Source organism: Cupressus sempervirens, chromosome 11, assembly GCF_028749045.1.
Source record: "Cupressus sempervirens isolate cs-2001-9-10 chromosome 11, ASM2874904v1, whole genome shotgun sequence".
NCBI lineage: Eukaryota > Viridiplantae > Streptophyta > Pinopsida > Cupressales > Cupressaceae > Cupressus > Cupressus sempervirens.
This window is the reverse complement of record NC_143128.1, coordinates 473,443,621-473,465,855: the sequence shown is the minus strand read 5'-3', so window position 1 is coordinate 473,465,855 and position 22,235 is coordinate 473,443,621. Positions and strand designations below refer to the sequence as shown.

The 22,235-nt window shown below is 36.0% G+C and overlaps 1 protein-coding gene across 6 annotated transcripts in view; it reads left to right on the top strand.

Annotated features, from left to right (window-relative positions):
• Nucleotides 1-18,001, top strand: part of LOC149530430 (DNA-directed RNA polymerase V subunit 7-like) — a 132,665-nt gene extending 114,664 nt beyond the window's left edge. For 4 of the 6 annotated variants that reach the window (XM_089809805.1, XM_089809803.1, XM_089809804.1 and 1 more), the window contains one exon: nt 16,658-18,001. In XM_089809805.1, the coding sequence (XP_089665931.1) occupies nt 16,707-17,720 (1,014 nt within the window). In that variant the 5' untranslated portion in view covers nt 16,658-16,706 and the 3' untranslated portion in view covers nt 17,721-18,001. Of the gene's footprint in view, nt 1-16,195; nt 16,371-16,657 lie in introns of all 6 variants that reach the window. The other 2 variants (XM_089809800.1, XM_089809801.1) reach the window with 2 other exon arrangements.
• Nucleotides 18,002-22,235: the final 4,234 nt, after the last annotated feature.

Sequence of the window (22,235 nt, the reverse complement as noted above, 5' to 3'; positions counted from 1 at the left end):
ATCAAGCATCTCCTAGTACTACTGTTGGTCATTCTCCTATCCGGCCTAAGTGGTGGGCTGACACTTGTTGATCTTCGTGATGATGAGCTCATTGATGGGAGAACTGGTCGGAAAAAAATTAAAAACTATAGATTCTGTTAGCTTTGCTCTCATGGCCAACATTCACAGTGTGTTTGAACCTCAAACATATTCTAAGGCTAAAGGAATTCCAGAGTGGGAACAGGCCATGCAATTTGAACACTAGAGCCTGCTAAAGAACAACCCCTAGGTCCTTTTTGATCTTCCACCAGGGAAGAAACCCATTGGTTGCAAATGGGTTTACAAAATCAAATGCAAATCGGATGGTACTTTGGACAAGTACAGAGCTCGTTTAGTGGCAAAGGGCTTTTCTCAGCGTCAGGGCATTGATTATGAGACCTTCGCTCCTACTGCAAAGATGAGCACCATCAGATTAGTCCTAGCCATGGCAACACAGTTTGGCTGGAAGGTTCATCAAATGGACGTCAAGAGTGCTTTCCAGAATGGTAATCTCCATGAAGAGGTCTACATGACACAGCCTCTTGGTTTCCAGGGTGTTGGTAAAGACCATCAGGTTCTCAGATTGGTAAAAGCTCTCTATGGCTTGAAGCAGGCCCCTCGGGCATGGCACATCAAGATTGATAAGTACTTTAGTGATCAAGGCTTCAAGAGGAGTTCTTCAAACTCAAATCTGTACATCAAGACTACTGACAGTGACATCATCCTTCTGGTTATCTATGTGGATGATCTGATCATCACTAACAGTTTGACATCTTTGATTCAGGGAATCAAATAGAACTTATGCCAATCTTTTGATATGACTGACCTTGGACTCATGCATTATTGCCTAGGTGTTGAAGTTTGGCAACAGTCTTCTGGTATATTCATCTCTTAGTCCAAATGTGTCGGGGCCTTGTTAGACAAATTCTGAATGCAGGATTGCAAATCTACATCTACACCTATGGAGAAAGGTCTCAAGTTACTAGCAAAGTTTGATTCTCCTTCCGTTGATGATACTACATACAGGCAACTAGTAGGCAGTCTCATCTACCTCTCTGCTACTAGGCTTGATATCAGCTTCGTAGTCAGCTATATTTCATGCTTTATGACAGCTCCCAAGGCTGATCATTGGATGACAGCAAAGTGTGTGCTTCGTTATGTGAATAGCACTTTAGATTATGGACTTCTGTACTCTCGGAGTTCTAATCCTAAACTTAGTGGGTTCACAGATTCAGATTGGGCAGGCACTGTTGATGATAAAAAGTCAACATCTGGATATGTGTTCAGTTTGGGACCCGGTGCAGTCACATGGACCAGCAAAAAGTAGGCAGTTTCTCTCTCTTCTACAAAGGCTGAATACAGAGGGATTGTTAAGGCAGGATGTGAAGCTGTTTGACTTCATTGGATGCTTGGGGATATGCAAATGTCACCAATAGGACCGACTACTCTGTTTGTTGATAACGAAGGTGTTATTAAGTTAGCACGGAATCTAGTGTTCCATGAATGAACGAAGCATGTGGATGTTCATTGTCATTACATATGACAGCTGGTTGAAGACGAGACTATAGATTTGCAGTATGTTCCTTTTGATGGAGCCTAAAAATTTTGCAAAAAATTAAGGCCTCTATTTGTGCGAAAATGTTGGAAACCAAAGTACATTACACCATCATCTGCAGCAATACCATCTGGAGTGGGGATGAATCAAAGCTAATAACTAAATATTATAGAATCAGAAATTAATTTCACCAAAACTGTCCTCATATATATGAGAGAGTATTCTGAAATTCCATAGCTCTTCAGGCCTATAACAGTTTAATTTTATATGAAACTAATCAAAGCCTGCTGATAGAATGAGAACTCCCAGGTCTACAGGGGCAAATCATGCATGCTGACAATCATGCTGTTAGGAAAACATATAAATAGTGCAGTTGACAGTCATCAATTATCATCATTAATTACCAGAGATTCCACCTTTATTGTTTAAAGGATCCGTGGATTGTTGGAAGGTTATGTGGAGGGAAGGAAGTAATTCAAATGAAGTGATAATTCAGCCATGCACTATGTATTCAGTAATTAATATATACAGCAGCGGTGGAGTCCAGAATATCTACAGTATGGTGAATGTTACAGCAGATGGAGATGTTCCTGACTTAATTAATGCTTTTTCTAAACAAAACTGTTTCTTCTGGTATAGAATGATTTGCAAGTTGAATGTCTAAAGCACTGGAACGAATTGTAGTATGCCCTTCTTCGAGTTCTATGTGCAATGGGAAGAAGGCCAGCCTATATATAGAAGAGTCCAGCGACACACAACATATATGGTGAAGCACGGGAGCATTAGCATGCACTTGGAGTATTAACAAAAGGAGCAGCATTCAGGCATATCAAACACATATATGTATGCCGTAGGTGTTAAGAGACAAGTCATCGTATTGAAATGGCAGTCATATATGCAGAGCAATGGTGTATTACCTATAAGGATTCCTAAATCTTTTACCGTCAACCATCAATTCAAGTCTTATATGGTTGTTAATGTCTGATTTGTTTTTAATGTTGCTGCAGGCTCCAAAGAGGAAAACGGGAGATCAGTTATATGCACATAGATATGCAATAAGATTACAGATTTTCTCACGGAGAGGAATATTTTCAAATGGTGATTGACACAATAAGCATGTGTACACACGACCTCCAGAAGGATTGCTTGCTGCATAGAAACATAAGAAATGAAACTTATATCTGCAGCCCCAATGTCGCCTGGAAGAGTACTCAGTTTTCATCATCTGATGTCCGGCATCTTATTTCAAATTGCTCGAGTTGCGTGTATCACCATTCAAACACCATGAGAACTCATACCCGCGGGATATTTTCTTGAATATATATAACAGATGGAATGATAGAGTCCCACGTCTGATGCATATGAGAAAAACGTTGAATTCGAGTGAAGTATGATGAAATATGTGAGATCCCGATATAGTATTCTTGATCATGGAAGACTTTAGCTCCTATCTTTCACTAACCCATTAGAAGTTGTTTGATGATGAATATCTAACCAGGCTTCATGTGTTTTGTAGGAGGATGAAGACTTTCTTAAATACTTCATTATATGCGGCAAGGATATTCACCTGGGTGATGCTCAATCTGTAAAAAACAAAGGCCAACGGATGCAATGGAAAATCAATAGAGAAACAGATCTCGGATGCCCGTCTGGACGGAATATGCTCGATAGTGGAGACTTTTGGTCAAATATCCTCGAGGAGAAGAATAGGAAAAGATGAGATCCAGCGGAAGAGGAGCGAATACACTGAGTGCACAAGATATCTTTTAATGCCTTTTTCCAGATCAGGAATTCAAATATCTCACAAGGATGTTTTTTGTTTCCTTTTGAACTGAAGGCTATACTCAAAACCCTAGTTTTTTATTCAAGCGTAAGGATTTAAAGGCACTTGTAAATATGGAGCGGAAGAGTTAAAACTTCAAGCATCTTAAAATATAATACACCAAACTATCGATCATATTAGTTCAAGTTTACATCAAGTATTTAATATTGGTGGTTATTAGTTATGAAGAGGTGTGATGATTAAATACACCCTTCTAAAACTTATAAATATGAGATGTAAAAGCCAAACCAAAGGAGAGACTTATGAGAATATACATATTCATATTTTAAATTTTTGCCTATCCTATGCCCTGTGATGTATTATATTTTTCAATTGGTGGAGAAATCAATTTTTGAACTAAGCCTGTGGATTTGAGTTATTGGGTGGATTTTGTGCGATCCAGATATATTCACAATAGATGGATCATCTGTAAAGAATGTCTTTATTTTGATTTTATTTCTGGCATTATTATTTATTTTATATTTTAGAGTTTTAAACTATTGTTAAGTTGTGTCTTTTATAAATGTTTTTTATTAATTTTTGTAAATATTTTAATATTCGGATAAGTAGACTGGATCATTATTGCATTTTAAATTTGATAAATATAAATATTGTGAAATATTTAATTATTTTCATATTTATCTCTAATTTGTCTCTACAGGAGTTAAAGTGCATTTTAGAGTAGTTAAAATTGCGTTTATATAATTGATCTGTCGCGTTAGAATTATTAAAATTGTTTATAGTTAAATATATTAAATTTATAAAGTTGTACGTCCCAACTTATAATGTTGACTCTAATTTCCCATTTAATTAAGCACTGGTCTTTTACTCTTGATCCATAATCCATATGCTGGCAACTGTTTCATTTCTTTCTATTGAAGAATTAATAGATTCATTCGTCGCAATCATCTGCAATAATCACTTTTATTTAAAAACATTCATACAATTATTTACTTTTATTCTTAATTTGTAATTTGCAATCTTAAAGCTTTCTATAATTCTTGCCGTTTTGAAAGCTTTCATGTCATTTGCGTTCTAACTGATTTGTTTTAAGTGTCTTGGACCCAAGTGTTTCATCCAGGATCAGGTACACCCGCCTCGGTCATGCAGAACCGGAAGCAGAGGGCATTTAGATTACTTCGATCAATCCCGTCAAGTTGGCCTTAACCAGTTGGATATCCCAGCATCGAGCAGGCAAGGCTCATAGGATTCCAATTTGCGATTTTGGGAACCAACACCTACCATAGTTCAGACTGCAGACATTCTCACCATGCCTCTTGGTCTTGATAAGTTTGCCAAATTCAGAGGACAGCTTGGTGTGTTCAATAGATTAACCATTAAGGGAGGGTATTACAATAATAGATAAGTCATCTATTATTAGTTAATGGTTATCTTGTAAATATTTTAAGCTTTAGTTTGCTTTCATTTTTTGCTTTCTCTAGAATAGAATGTTTCTATTCTTTACGATCGTTTCCTAAGGAAACATCGTCTCATTCTTTTGTATAAATTGACCTCTTGGTCTCTGTTAATAGCAAGCAAGTATTTACCAATTACCTTGTAATAAGTATAGATATCCATTCGGTGCCTTTCAAGGCACTGTCTTACACGTGAAGACCATGGGTTCCAGAATGTAACCAGAGGACATGGCTAATAAGAGAAGCAATGGGATTGGAAGGACTACAGACCAGTAACTACCTTGTCGGGCGGGATGTAAGAATATCGACTGGAAGTGAAGACAGAGGAATATCTTAGGGGCTTCACGACATCTGCAGTTGATAGCAGTATTGGTATTACTCCCCTCCACAGGTTTAGACGGCTCCCTCTCTCAGCACAAGTGACAGTAAAGTATTGTAGCAGACAACAGGTTGGTCGGATACATGGAACTGGTGATGGGTTGAATGTTTACGCACTCATAACACTCTCTCAACTGTATTCACCATCATCACAGGTCTATCCCTCCTTTAATCTTTCTTGCACTATTTACATTACACATTGCTAATACTATAAAGACTGTCATCTTGTCTTCTGTGTATGGCTTAAGGATTATTGCTTTACTATCATAAATTTAAGGCATGATTGTTAAGTTCTAAGTACAATCTGATTCCAATTGGTTGAATTTCTGATAACATTGGTTATCATTATCATCTCATAGCAATTGTATTGGTAAGTAGTAATATGATATGTATAGTATGCATAACTGCTGAAGGACTGTAATTTCATGACAACTATTTGACAAAATACCTTAAGTCCAGATTAAAACTCATTGATCAGAATTATTAAAGAACAATACAATGTGTACATTACCCAACTGAAGGTGGGATAGATTCTTATATTGTAAAATATTCAACATTGAATGGTGGGGGTGGCAACAGTGCAAAAGATAATGTGAGACTGACTATTTGTATGAACTTCCTAAGGCCTTGATAGTTCCACACTAAATAAATACTATCCACAAGCATCTTTTGATAGCAGTTGCAGTCCTGCTGTGAAGAATTCAGGTATCTAATTATTGGTGTTTGAATTGTAGCTTTCTATTAGAGGTGCTTGATACAGGTGGGGAAACACATCAAAGGAATGCGATTGAGATATTACCCATTTCAGGCAGCATGCTGAATCATCAACATAATGAAGGTGTAGATGAAACACTCAAGAAGCATGATTCTACTATAGTGGCAACCTCTTCTGTTATCTCTACATGGCCTAAAATGAGAGTAGTCAAAAGGCAACCCTTCATGAGTTATAGCAATCCTGAAGAAAGAGTTGAATATTCTGGATTGTGGGTGCCCCAATCAGCAGATATAAGAACAGAAATACACAACATTTACAAAGAGTATCAAAAACTTCCTACTCGAGTTCAGAATCATTTACCGTTCAACGATTACTTGGAGCTTCATCTAAAGTTGCAAAATAAGACGAACGTGGCAAAAAGAAAGTACTTTGAATTGGTTCAGGATCCCCTTGAAAAAGACAAGTGCAAAATTTTTTATGAAGAATTTCCAGCAGGCCAAAATCACTTAATAGAGGATCTTGACAAAGAAGAACAGTCAACCACCATTGATTTGCAACCTTCTCGTGATCACGCAAAAGTTGTTACACAGGATGCAAGTTTCTTCGTGGGTGAATTTGAGGTTAGCTTTGATAGGTAGATTGATGAGATAGGTTGCACACGAGATGATAGCAGGTTGGGGTCCTTGTATGATGAGCCCTTATATGCAAATGATAACATGGCAACACTTTGGCCTTTGCATACAAATCAAGAGAACAAGAGAAAGAATACCTATGATTTTGAGAGAGGTGATGAACCATAGATTTCTGATATCCATGGCCTGAAATTAGAAGAACAAACTAAGACGACACTGCAAGACGATGAACCACGTCAACATGACAACAATGGAATGCATACCTTAAAGAACCAGCTGAAGGTTAATGAAGACATGGTTGTGGCCTCATTGGTACATTATGACAGCACTCACGAAAAGGTTGAAGATCTCTACAAAAAGGGTCAAAAGGGAGTGGAAGGAGATTGGCTTGTTGCTGATTTGCAAATGATCAAAACAACTCTTGAGACTATGCAATCAAATTACTTATGTTTGCTTTCTGACAACGATTATACTCTTAAGGTTGTTGGATCTTTTATTGACCAATTGAATGAAGAAAGGAATGAGATTAAGGAGCTCAAGAAGGAGCTTATGTATGTTCGCAAGGCATTGGTTGATACTCAGTCTTCCCTTCAGTAAGCGGAAAATCGGATTTGGAGCACAAACCATTTTAGGGAATATGAGGATACAGAGAGACAAGAGACAAACCATTTGGTTAATGCTGTTTGGATTTTTGATAATCCACTTTTTGAGGTAGAGGAGAGAGTTCCTCTTGATTTCTAGGAAGAGGATGACTTTGACTTTAGAGATTCGGATCAAGCTACAGTTCTTAACAGCTAACTTGGGTCATAGGATTGTTGTGGTGAAGTGACTATTGCTGCTCCTCTTTCGTACAACCTTTACATGGTTCCGAATTCTAACTTATATATAGGTTGGATGGATATCTTATTTTAGTAGTTAAACAAGTCCTGGTGGAGAATTGAGGAGAGTTATGTGTTGATCATAGGAGATGCTTTTTCAGCTTCATTCTTTCTCATGATCCCTATGTATTTAGGGACTTTTCAGTGTGATGATGACAGTATTATCTTTTATGCATCCTTGGTGTTGATTTCAGCTTTTGAGCAATTCGTCTCCTACATCCATTTAGGACGGGTCGTCATCGTCTACTGGGATATACATTATTTCTAGATACATTTTTATCTCATCATATCAGCTGGTTATAACATCAGTGTTCGGGATCTAGGTGTTGGCCGTATGTATCTATGGCTTGTTGAGAATTGGATCACAGTTCTACTTAGTTTGAGATTGGATACGATGACATTCAAAGTTTTACAAACTTCAAGTGCAATGACATTAATTGGATTAACATGAGACCTAGGGATCTGGTTGATGGATGGATTGCAGTTCGACACCTTGCTTCGCAGTATGGTCGGATTTGTTTTCAGATTGGGCTACAGGGCTACCTGCAGACTCATATGGAATTTGGTACTAATTGCTTGAGGACAAGCAATTTTAAGGAGGGGAGACTTGTAATGTCTCCTTTTTGGGACATTTGAAATATTAAAGGCATATTATGTATAATATTAAAATTGACTTGGAGAGTGTGGACTCGAAATATAAAATGTCAATTTAATATCATAAATAGGGCAAAAAGGACAAGGGAGATAAGACGAAAAGCCAGGAGGGAACTCGAAGAGTCATAGCTGTGGGGATAAAAAGAGAAGACACTTTGATTTGGGCATGCTTGGATTTATTATTCAGATTTCAGTTCTCCCTTGGGAGAGCATTCAGAAAGCTTCAGCTTTTAGCCAATGTGAGGACGCAGCCCCTTGTACCGGCAGATAGTGGATGCAAACCCATTGTTCGTGGAGACATCAATTCAGGTGTTTCATATGTGCTTACAAGTTCTTATCTTAGTATTTCAATCTGAATGTTAAACTGTATTTAAGATTGAAGTTTTTAGTGCTGGTTATTGTATTGCTGTTGTATAATGCAATAACACATTTTAAGGAGTTATAAGAGTTTGCTGGTTTTCATATTACTTGTTCGTAACACATTTTCATATGATTGAATCTTGATTATCATTTGAGAAAGAACAGTTTTAATATCTATTGGAGTTTTGGTTTTTATTGTATTTTGTAATCCATTTGCATATGTTCAGTCCTAAATATACTGTTGAAAGAGAAATTGATTAAATTGAGAAATTGAATGTTAAACTGTATTTAAGATTGAAGTTTTTAGTGTTGGTTATTGTATTGCTGTTGTATAATGCAATAACACATTTTAAGGAGTTATAAGAGTTTGTTGGTTTTCATATTACTTGTTCGTAACACATGTTCATATGATTGAATCTTTATTATCATTTGAGAAAGAATAGTTTTAATATCTATTGGAGTTCTGGTTTTTATTGTATTTTGTAATCCATCTGCATATGTTTAGGCCTAAATATACTGTTGAAAGAGAAATTGAGTAAATATCCAATTTGGGATATTTCATGAACCATGATTTTTAGATTCCTTGATCTTAAAATGGCTAGGAGTGCCTATATGTTGCTAGTTCTGTTCTCTTCAAATGATGATTAAATGGCGAGAAGGCCATACCTCACATTTTGTGCTCTTGTATGGATTGAGCACACTTGCACAAACACAAAACTATCAATGCTTATTTATGACAAGATATAACTTTTGATCGACTTAAATGCTTCTTTGAAAACATTGTGGTGACAAGATGGACATAAGAGCCTAGGTTGCATAAATGGGAAAAGTGGATTCCCAAATCTTTATAGGTGATTGGCAATCACACCCATATGATCTACCTACCTAACAAGAACCCTATGTAAATTTGTTTTAGATGCTTATGAGCAATTAATGACCCAAAGATGGGTTGAGCTAAGAACTTTCAGCTTAAAAGGTAATGATTTCCAGCATGGAACTTGATTGAATATTTTACGAAGAACTTACAATATTTTGTTTGCATCTAAATATTTGAACTATGTCTCAATTGTTATAAAATGATTAAACTAAATTAGCGTGTAAATAGGTGCATAGATTTGAAATGTCTTATATGGAACAAACAATATTGAACAAGATATATGATATGAGTTGATGCTATGAGAAGCATATTATTATGAACTTGACTTTGGTTAAGCGAGGGAAGTTGACCACCCTATGGTTGGGAACTCTATAGGTAGAATCTCGAGGAAATGTAAAAGTTTGTGGTTAGATTGGAATCAGGATCCGAGCCACAATTGGAATGTGTGAATAAAAGATACAATCATTAGGGCCACACCCCCATCTCAGGAATTGTGTGTGAGCGTGTAGTCCAAAGGCTTAGGAGACCGAGATACAAATAGTGTGGTACCATGTTTATCATAACCTCTATGATCTTGATTAGACGCATGATTATCTTTCATTGTGTATTATGATTTTACCTTTTTGACACATTGTTATACATGTATAATAACTTGCGGTATTGATTCTATATGGTAATGACATATCAAGGCATATTGAGCTATTTAATCACTTGTAAGGTTTATATTGTCTTAGAGATGAAATATATTCCTATCATGAAATGATTATTCTAACGAAATACTGATAAGACGGGCATGAAGGCCCAAGTCACATAAATGGAAATGTGGATACACTGACCATTTCAGGTGATCTATGAGCCTACAAGGATGATCTACTCATGTAATGAGTACCACATACCAGATGGTATGTATGAGTGATTTAATTTTTGTGATCAAGTTATGAACTAGAGCATGATAGTTGAGGGATTGCAATTTTTTGAATGATTTATCTTTGCTCTTGTATAATTAACACTGGTATGGGAATTGAACTAAAAATATTGTAAGTATCTACATGAGTGTGACAAGAATGTGAAATAGAATATCCTAAAACATTATCAATTCAAAGTGATGTTGAGGTGAGCACAGGTATGGTAAACACAAGTATGTGTGTGTTTCGTTTTTGATCTTATGGAATTGTGTAAGCATTTTTCTGAAAGCTTTGAAATAAAGGAATGATAGATCTTGATTTTGATCATGGTTAGATTTTGATTCAAATTTGAAATAAGAAGATTTCATGATGCTATATATATATATCTTGTATTTGGAATATTCTTTTAGTGTTTAAAATTGCAAAATTCATCGGAGACAATGAAACACAAGGGGGAGGGTTTGTTACATCCCATTTTTTGGCCCAATTTAAAAATGTTCATATCGCTGTTGAGGTTTCATGTGAAAGCTGATTGGTAAAATTAGTTATGATAATGTAAATGGTAGGATGGTTAATCATTATAATTTCATATTAAGATGACGTGTTATTTAATCGTTATAATTCATGTGATGATGACATGTTAGTTTATTGTTATGATAGTATTTTGTTACCTTGAAACCTTGGAAAGTTGGTTATTTATTATAAATTCATGGGAAATGAAATGGTGGTTAACCATTATGATGGTTTATGAATAATAACTTGTTATAGTAATTGTGATTATATTGAGTATATTATCATGGGGAATTTCTTTCCTTGTAGGAACACGTTGAGGGGGGGGGGGGAAGCATTGTTAGAAAGGAATTGGGCATGGGGGGCACCACCTATCATTGGGAGAATAGGTACGAGTCTTGAAGCACCATGGCTAAGGGTAAACGGCTAGGCAAGCAAGAGTGTACGTTGGACAACCATGAGCTACCCAGTTAACTTATATCATTAAATAAGCATTAACAAAATTTGTTACCTTCATAATTTGAGAACCTTCTGTTGTGCAAAGCATGTCTTAATATAACAACACCATGATACCCAAATATATTCATATATGTACCCACATATATGTAAGTCAATTAAGAGGTATATGCCTATTTTGAACGTATATCCAAAATACATATGCTTAGGATTTACGCATATATGCATGTATTTGTAATTTTGTATATACACCTATGAGTATAACTAAGTACGATGATGACCATGTATTAGAACATTAAGAGATTGGAGTTATAATTATTCTTTCATCTTGGCAATAGCGTTAATATTTTTGCCTTGAGCGGCCACCTTGAAATATTACTCTTATTGCATTGGACTTTATATTTGAGGATGGCTCATCATAAATATTCGTATTTAAACCGATGGTCTTGTGAGCACCTTGCCACCTCAGAACTTCTTGCGTAACTAAGTGTGTGCATGGGAGATTTTCTTGCATATCTATGCTCACCCGCAGGAGGGATCATTATCATTGCTTCTCATTGGTTTGCAATACTCAAAGATTTTTTTTGCCGAGAGCCATTCATATGTTCACCTTCGTTTTCTGTTCTTTCTCAGCTAGTAATTGATCATCAGCGTTGCTCTAAGTGAGATGAGTTTGGATTGGCTATCCAGCATCCACTTATGGGGCAACACCATAAGTCTGAATCACACGGGAGAGCCGACCTACTCAGCTCCACATGAATATTTTGCAAGTCAAGCTTTCATCAGCTCATGCATTTATAATCTGAATTTCTTTGCATCCTTCCAAAAATATGCTTTGAATTAATTGATTTCTATCAAGGAATACTCCATTATTCTTCTTATTGCAGAATTGAAATATTTCCAGCCTGCGTATTCCTTTGTTGTTATTTCTAGAACTGATTTAATTAAGGAGCCAACATGATAATAGAAAGTTATGTTTGTCAAATATTTTTTTTGCAATCTTAATAAATCTTAGTCAGAGTGTCGTCTCTCATACAAGGGTATTGTCAATATACCCTTTTAGATGAGAGCAGCACTTGGATAGTAATGGATTAATCTGAAAGGAGATTTTAGATCTCATTTATAATGCCATAGGCCACTATGGGCATGATAAGATGACAATGTTTTATACTTCCAAGAATCAGATATCATTTAAGGAGTCACCCAAGAATTCATCCACGAGGACCAGCATGGTCAAGGTGAAGGGTGTAAATGGGAATATCCCTCCAAGATAAAGTAAACAGGACTCAGTAACAAATAAGCAATTAAAAATGAGTTTAAATTGAGTCATCTCATGGTAGTCCAATGTTTAGATCTTGTTGTCTAGTTGAGCGGTGGGTTGATGCTCTAATACTAGGATGCTCAGTGGCTGGACAGAGTGTCCCATGTCTATTCTAGGTAGGGAGTGTCTTTCTTAGTTGAGATTGTGTGGGGATACTTAATGGTCCATTGTTTGGAGGTTAAGCCTTTGACAATGCTTCTCCTCATCCATCAGATGCCAAGACTTGCACAAGACAGAGTTATGGTATGCACTCAAAAATCTGCGAATAACAAGTATTTTACTTTCATGAATCTACAATTTCAAGTTTGAAGATATGTGAGATGGTTAATATCATTTGATCAATTATTCCCTTCAATGCTTAGAAATTAATTTTCCTTTTCAATGTATTAGGAATCAGCTAAATCGGTTGATTTTTAAATTGAACAAGAAATGTAACTGCATGCATGAGATATGCTTACTTGATGGTTGTTATAACTGTCCTTCATTGAGGTGAATATAAATATGAACACATCTTTTATTTACAATTAATTGTCATAATTAGCAATGGGGAAAATACGGATGTTACAGTGTTTTTGTTGCCCTAAATGGTATTGGTCATTATGATGCAGTGGTATAACTTTTTGTGCCCTAAGTGGTATATATGGACTAACCTGGACTTTGCAGATGCTGCTCTTGGTGGATTTTGGTTTCGGAATTTAGGGTATTGCAAACTTAAAATCCTCAATTTAGTTTTATTTGATTATACCTTAATTATTATCAAGATTATTAATTACTTATATGGATCGAACTAAATTTTAAATTAGTAATATGTTCATAGACATGGCAACATCTTGTTTACTTAAATGGATTATCAATGTTTAATCACTTGTTTTGATTGAATACTCCTTCAATTGTTAGTTATGATATTTCAGTTAAATTGATTGTAACCGTTAATCTCTTTCATAGGAACATGTAAAATAACAGTTATAATTGCCTTCTCATGAATATGAAGTAGTATCTGTATTTCGAAGATATGCTAGTTGTTAGCTAAGGCTCGGGAAAAGGGGTTGTTACATGCATCCAAAACTATTCATTTAGGTTTTGGGGATGTGATAGGGGATCTATTTAGGGTACACATTTATTTATTTATTTTGGAGATGATGAGGCAACCGTAGTGATCCATATGAGATCAGTTTGTGTACTTCATGAAATGATTATGAAACATGAAAAGTTTCTTGAATGCTAGAAAATCTATTAGATGGTATGAGACATCAAAATGCAGGTTTCAGTAGGCTAGTGAAGACCAAAAACTAAGTATTTTGCCCACTTTGGTGAAATTGCCAGTGTTGCAGGCAGCAAAAGCATAAACAATGTGGAATATTCATTCTTTTTTCACAAAAATGAAATTATTTTTCATTATGTGGAGTGATTGGGAGTTAAAATTGTGAACTTTGGATGCGCCATCACCTTGAGTTATGTGTCCATGAGGACTATCTACATGTACATCCATTCATTTGATAGGTTGGTTTGATTGATTTTGATTATCGATTTCCGTTTCCTTGGAATATCATTCTTTTTGCATATTACAATCCTCATTGCCATTCTGTGATTTGGAGCAGCATTTTTTGTTCAGCTAGATCTAGGCTCATGTAATTGGATTCACCCTATCGCACAAAATACTTGCAGTTTTTTTTGGTGATTGTTTCATAAAATTGCATCTAGCCCACTTTGAATATTGAGGTTTTCAATATGTCCATTTTTTCTAATGCCCACTTGAGTGTCAAAAGTTTATAGTGAATAGGTGAACAAAAATGATTGTTTCCATCAGAGAATTGGGGTATAATCAGTGTTAACGGGGTCTCGCACCCCCCTCCCAAACCTTGGAGCACCTGTCCCCAAGACGTCCCTGCACTAGGTACTTGCCTACCCCAAGTGCCCCCACCTCCGCTATTCCACAACTATGCTGCAACTGGAATTGGGACTTGGATTTCTATTTGAATTTTGATTTTTGAATGTTACTATTGGGTATGTAATATGTTACTACATTGAATGTTCAATGGTTCTAGTTCATGTTGCAATTTTTCTATGTTCAAGTATTTTAATTTGGTATGTTCTATTGAAACATCATTGCATAGCAAGCATTTCAAGCTCTTTATGTATAATATACAACACCTCTCCTTGGCTCGTCCTCCCCTTGCTATCATTCCCTAGCCACCCCCCTGCCGTCTGGAAAATGAGGCCCATTTTCATCCGTCCCAGAAACTCGTCCTGACGTACCCCAGTACTGGTGTTACATTGGGTATAACTCAATCATTAATCCTTCATGTCCCGGTGAGTTTCCGAGATGAGTGTGACAAGGGATGAGGAGATGCATTTTTGGGATAGAGTTTTTGGGACACCATTTTAGGGGATAGTAGGGGACACTTACTAGAAAAATAGGGTAAATTGAATAGTAAAGAATATTTTAGTTATTCATATGATAACATTGAACATTGATAAGGCATTTGTCAGATACATTATAGAACTTGATGTATAGCATTAGAGTTGAATTGAGAATTCACGTCAGTGGGAAATTAATTTTACAAAATTCAATTGCTTTCATATCAATGTGCATATATATAATATGTAAATTACAACAAAATGACAAAAACTTAAATATATTGCTTAGGACCTTGTTGATGTTGAAGTTGCAAAGCACAATGCACAACCACGAACTCCTTCAATCATTGAGACATCCTATTCTTCTTGATTTACTTCATGATTTTGTAAGTGGGGTCAAGAGGTAGTGCCCGTCCTAGGGGTGGCACCCTTAGTGTGCTCCTTGTTTCAATATAGGGTCAAGGGGCAGTCCTCCTTGGAGATGTTGGGGGCAGCACCCTTGGTGCTCTCCTTTTCCCAATATATGATGGGGTTAAGGGTTGGAGAACTTACCAGAAATTGCAAAAGAAAGAGACCACACAAACAGTGGAGGCATATGCTTATTTTCTGTAATTTTATCAATTTTAAGTTAATTATATAGTTCCACTGCTCTCTTGCCGCCTTCTTATGGCCATTCTCTTCTCTACTGCAATTATTCTTCACAATATGGAAAATGATAAAATGACTTTATAGGGCTGGTTTCAAGGGGTATGGAGGTACTTGTGGGACCTCACATGCTTGGGATGTCCCAGACATCCATTTCTGTTCTTGCCTAAAAATGGATTATGCAGTTGATGACTCTGCAGTTCATAGTTAATCCTGAATTAGAATATACCACACCTACTGAGGAGCCATCATTTGATGATGATTATTCTACTATTTAGTTATCTTGCATGAGGCATTTGATGATTGTCACCATAGTTGAAGGAACAAGGCATTTTGCTATCGACTACAGACCTTTGACTTGGTTACCTTTTTGTAATGAAATCACACTCTGTACTAATGCTTTATTTGATTACAAGTTTGAGCTTGTTATAGTTGCCTCTACTGAGGTAGTTCATCTTTAATAATGCATTCTCTGAGTTAATGGTCCGTTGTTTTCAACTATATATTTGCTCCTTGGCAGTTACTGTCTTTCTCTACATTCACTATAGGATTGGGGAAAAGCTGCTTAACATAGAAGCCAAATTGCTATAGTCTTCATTGTAGCAAGAATTTGGATAGATTGTGATTTGCATGTATCTAAATAAGAAATTTATTATCTTTACGCAGATACTCAAGTCACTTTCTTTACTTTTACAGTTAATGCTATACTTTTTCTAGATCTCAAAAAATTGGTCTCAAGCACTATATCTGTCTCGGCAAATTGGGCTCTGCTGGCCCATAAATGCAGCGGTTTTCATTCTAGCTACCTTTTCACTTTCAGTCTTATGTCTACAAGAGAAGGCCTTTTAAACACCATTAATCTTCTTGGTAGGTCAGTACAATATTTAGCAAATGTTAGTTAAATAGAAAAATGTACAGATTCAATTTTAACATTGTCCATATTGAAATTCCTGTTTTTGTTAAAATGCTCAAATTTCATAGTGAATAATTCTTTTCTTTGGTTATAATAGTATAACTATGGCCAACATTCCACAAAACATGGCACAAAATCTAAAGGAATTGATGTTAATTTTCATTTCCATCATATATATATTTGTCCAAGTTCACATCGTGAATGAATCTGTTTGTAATCAGTCATTGCACTTCCCTTCTTTACAGGTTCTGAGTACTATATTGGCCAATAACCAGTCAAAGAAGAGAGAGAATCATGTTTTTTGAGATTGAAATGACCAGAAATGTGGTTGTACCCCCAGATAAATTGCACACTGGTTTGTTTCTTCAGCGTTCTATCATTTTACAGCTCTTGGAAGATGTAAAACGAATCCAGGCTACAGAAGAGCACGGGTTTTTGATTGCAGTGACCACGTTAGAAGGTCGAGGGGAGGGAAAGATAAGAGAAATGCAAGGATCTGTTGTTTTTGCTGTGAAATTCAAATGCATAGTCTTCAAACCTTTTCAAAATGAAATTTTAGTGGGTAATGTTTTAGAGGTAATGAAGGCTGGCCTTCGAATTGAATGTGGACCAATGACAGAGATATTTATAGCGAAACAAACAATGCAGGATTTTGAATATGTACCAGGAGAAAACCCCATCTTCAAAGCCAGGGTTAGTCATCAAATAGAGAAGGGTGGATGGATCAGGTTTAAGATAATTGGCATCAAATGGAATGAACAAAAACGAATATACATGGCACTGGGAAGTTTGCAAGGAAACTTCTTAGGACCTATATCTAGTCCAGATGTCTTTGGCAAGGTTGATCCTGAGATTAATTCTGAGATTCAACCTGAAAATCCTGAGGAAATACCCACTAATACAAATGGACATCCTCAACGGTCGCTTAACAAGATAAACTCTAATTCACAGGAAGGGTGGGCTGGAGAAAATGATAACCAGGGAACAAGTGATAGTAATCAGGGGTGGTCTGTGAGAGCAAAGGATAATCCACAGGGTTGGAATACCAAAACAAGTGATAATCCTCAAGGATTGCCCACTAGAACTGACCCTCACCAAAAGGCTTCCACAGAAAATGACAAATCTCAGGGATGGGCTGCGGGAAGAAGTGATGGCCCTCAGGGATTGCCTGCAGAACGAAATAATAATAATCAGGGATGGACTTCTGTAGCAAATGACATTCCTCAAAGATGGCCCACTGAAATAAATCATGATACCCAAGGATGGACTGCTGAGGTGAATGACACTTCTCAGGGATGGGGCAGCTGAACATTTAGTGCCGTCAATGATTATAAGTTTTGCACCATGTGATGCTATCTTTAATTTCTAGCTTGTCAATGGCTATACTTATACATGTCAACAATCATATGATTGTTTGCAAATGTTTGTGTTTTCTGCCTGATATCTGTAGACGATTGGAACTGCCAACAATTTTTTTTACAACTCTCATCTTTCCTTTAATGTGGATTGTCTATTTAAGACCATTGTATACAATGTAACAAGTCCACATGGTGGCTTTTGTTGGATCTAATTTTAGGACGATTTTAAGATGTGAGTAGCTGTCGTAGTTGAAAACTGTTTATCTTTGTATATTTCAGGTTAGTAGCAGAAGAGAGCGTTGAAGATTTGCATCCTTTCTAATTCTGAGGATAGAATGCTCACATACTTAAAAGGGTGCATGAAAAATCCAGTTGCTGAGTTTATTATTGGACAATTCTCATGTTCTTCTATTCTAAATTTGAAATTTCAAACACTATGGTTCTTCTTGAATCATTGGTACAAATGAGTTCTCTTCCAAACCAGTGAATTTTCCTATTCCATGAAAAGCTTCAAGGCATAAAATATTGTTAGATATATTTTTTCTCATTATTCTAAACGTTGGCTAAAATGGTTTGAAATGCATGGCTCAGATTTTCAAGTATCAGCAGTAAGGAAGCACAATTACATTATACAGTATTCTCTCTTTGGTAAGTATGAGTCCTCATCAGGTCCTAACCTAAGTTTCATAAAATATGCTCATGTATGCTGTGTTGCAGTAAACCAGATCTTGTATATCTCATTGTGTAAGCGGATTATTTTGTCCCTTGGAAAACATTAATCCTACAGTCTGGTTTTCAGAGTTTATCCAAATTAACATTAACTGTATCTGAAGTGCTGCAGGTTGAGTGGGAGTTAAGGGGATGCCTTCTTTCCAGTCATAACAGTTGAAATCTAGAGCAGGGTAAGTTTGTACATCTTATTGATCAATATGAGAGGTGAATGGAAACACAATCTTTTATTGAACTTCCAAAGGAGGGTCTCATGCTTCAAATTGGTGTACTCATGGTAGTAGCCTAGAAAACCACTCTACCTTTTTAATGATATTATTACATAAATTTGAAATATAACTAAGAATGCAATTCGATATTTGTTAATCAAGTTTATGCTAACAATAAAAATATTCATGTTGATATATGGGTTTCTTTATGCCACACATCCATCCATAGATAACAAAATACAGTTTTCTAACATTTCCATATTTCTTTTGTCCATTTCAAATTTCAAATACAATGGTCTTGCTGTTCGAGATTTAATCATTTGGGTTAATTGAGCATCAATATGTATTCCATGTGTTACTGTAAGGGGTACAAATGCATACTGTGCACTTTTCCATATTTTTTATATGGTTTCAACTTACCATTTTGGCACTGTCTTCACTTGATTGTCATAGTGTTTTAACTTTATTTTGATGTGTTTATTTTGCAACCTGACTCAATTTTGAACCCATTTACTCAAAATCTCTGTGATGTCCCAAAATTTTGATGTAATAATTAAATTAAATTAATTAATGAACTGGTCCCAGAATTTAAATAAGATAACAAAAGGATCTTTAATTAGTTACTTTAAATAAATTAATATGGGGTCCAAGTTAATAATATTTGTATCTGTGGTTCCGATTGATTTAGTATATTTTGTATCCATTTTTTATTTAATTGTTTCCGTAAGTAGGTGTGGCCGTCAGTTATCTTTGTACACCCTCGGAAAGGTTTCCCCGACAAGCATTTAAGCATGGCATGTAGGTAGAAGTTGGTAGGCTATTTTGGATTATATCTTTATACTGCAAATTTATGTTGGAGTTCTGTATTGTTTGCCATTGCGGAAATGAAAGATTTTCCTTATTTGGTTTTTTCCGGTTTCGGTGGGATTCATCCCTCACCCTATTCCATCTATTTTCTTGGCTCATTTCTAACAAATCAAAGCATCTCTTTTATGTGCAAACATTATTGTTTTTGGAATATATATCTATCTTTATTCGTGTTTCCTGTGTGGCAGTTTGTGATCTGTGTTCTATTGTTTCCCCATCAACAATTGCATTCTTCAGTACATAGACCCTATCAACCTTCATCAACCATCATTTTCATTTCATTCTCTCGCGACTGCATAGACTTGCAATGGCTACTGTATGGTGTACCCTGTGGATTGCTCATTGACTGTACACCTTGTTACACTCATCGACCGTACGACCCCTCCCTTGCTCCACTGTACGATTGCACCCCTTGACCATACAACCCTCCCTCGATACACCATACATAAATCACTTCTCCTCGTACGACCTGCCTCCTTTAACCGTATGACCTCTACTCCTCCCTCACCATACAAACATTGGGACTAACAAAAGTTGTGTTTAAACAATGTATTTTTTACATGGGGGGAAAGACTCCCATGGTGACCTGGGAAAAGGGACATTACAATCTCATGAGTCATGGGTTTAGGTGGGACTATTTTTGATCTCCAAGGTTTCGTATTAGTGTGGATTAGGCTGCGTATTAGGACATTGTCCTTGGGTTGGGTAACTGCATGACCTAGTTGACTTGGTTCAAATTTCAAGTCTCTCATTTGAGCTAACCATTTTTAAAAAAATGATAGTTACCTTGTCAAAATTTGTGCACTAAATAGAATCTTGTATTTAAAGACAATCCTAGGTCATTAGATCTTTGTTTAGAATAATCCAAAAATAAAAAAAAATCATTTTGAAATCAAACCACTTAGAGCATCTAAAGCACATTTTAAAGGCATTACATCATTGTCCTTGGGCATTGCATTTATTTGTGGTATGTGCACATTTCATTCATCTGCTTAAGGGGGGTTACCCACAAGAAAGGAAGTTGAAGGTTTGCCATCTAGCCTATAATAACTAATCTCATTGTGCTTGCTAGCACAATAATATAGGACATTTCAAAAGGTTGAATTAGTAATAGATTGAGCCACATCATTAGCACTTGGCCTCATAGCCCATGTCAAACATGAATAAATAATAAATCTAGGTAGATATTGAGAGTTAGAGCAGAATCTGGAGCCAAAACCTCAGTCCCGTTTTCAATTGTTTGTTGCAATAGATCAAAGAACATCACCAAAAGCTTCATATTGACTTATTCTAGTAAAAATGCTAAAGCACTTTCAACGTTTCTTAGTTCATATAATTATGATTGTAATGTATTGTTTGCAATTTTGAAGATACCAATGGAATCGTTCTTTTAGGTCACCTACAAAACCAAAATCAACCTTCTACCTGATAGCAACAGAGAGGATGAAATGTCGGAATATCGTGTAATAACATAATAACGATATTATCATGCTCAAATTGATACAATATGTAGCAACACTCTGCATCAATCCTCATTTGTGTTAACTAGGTTGATATGAACTCATTTGAGTTAGCTCACAAGGGAGAGGTGAGTGCTAATTGTATAGTAGAATATGGACTTATAATTCAAAGAGGAATAATAACTCCTAAATAAGCAAATAAGATGAAAAATTACCTATTTGGTAGATGCCAAATATGTGGTTATGCCATCTTAAGTGAAGATAAGATAATAGTATTGGGAAGGTGGCTAATAAATCCAAAAGAGGGTGAGACTTTGACTACCCTGAGTTGGGTATGAAAGACGTGTAATTGTAGAATGATGCCATGTGTCCTCGCCATTCTAATATAACCTAAACAAATAAATTTATTTGTAGGGAAAATAAATATTCTTTAACATAAGGTAAAATAGTAACCTACACCAACAAATCTCCTTAAGCATAGCTTAGGTGGATGCAAAGATGGGCCTCTGACTAAAAGACCATGTTAGGTGTCCCATTCTTGAAATGAATATGTAGAAAGAATGATGAAGATATATGATGTCTTTGAACTTTGCTTAGGCATCCCTATGTCAATACCAAAAGCTACCACCATCAAATCAAATGTTCTATGCGACACTATAGAAGATCACAATCTAGAAACTATTAGAGATGGATGTAGAACAAAATCCAAAGACAAAATTATCTTCCCTAGAGAAGTTGCCTCCTCTAAGTGCTTCTATTAGTCTACGAGACAAGGCTTGCAAAACTACCAAGTAGCTATGTTTGTAAGATAATGAATGTTCATTTGTACTGAATCAACAGGAGCAATAGCATCAACAAAATCATTAGAAAAAACAATTGATGTAAGAAATGGAATATCAATATATCTTTACGAACCTCAGTTGAAAGCATACCAAGATTTGTTTGACCATATTGAATCTCTTCAAAAAGTGTCCACACTATATGTTTGAGTGTGCTCAATTGAAGCAATAATATAAGAAAAGTTTTAGGTTTGTAATCAAGATTGATGATCTACCTCCCCTACTCTAATGATATTATTATATGCAATTGCACTTGATCATGTTTTTTAGTGTGCAAGATTTATATCCCTGGCAGTGGCACATGGAATTAATGATTCAACTATTCATATTTTACTAACGTCGTCCTTTTATGGTCAACGTA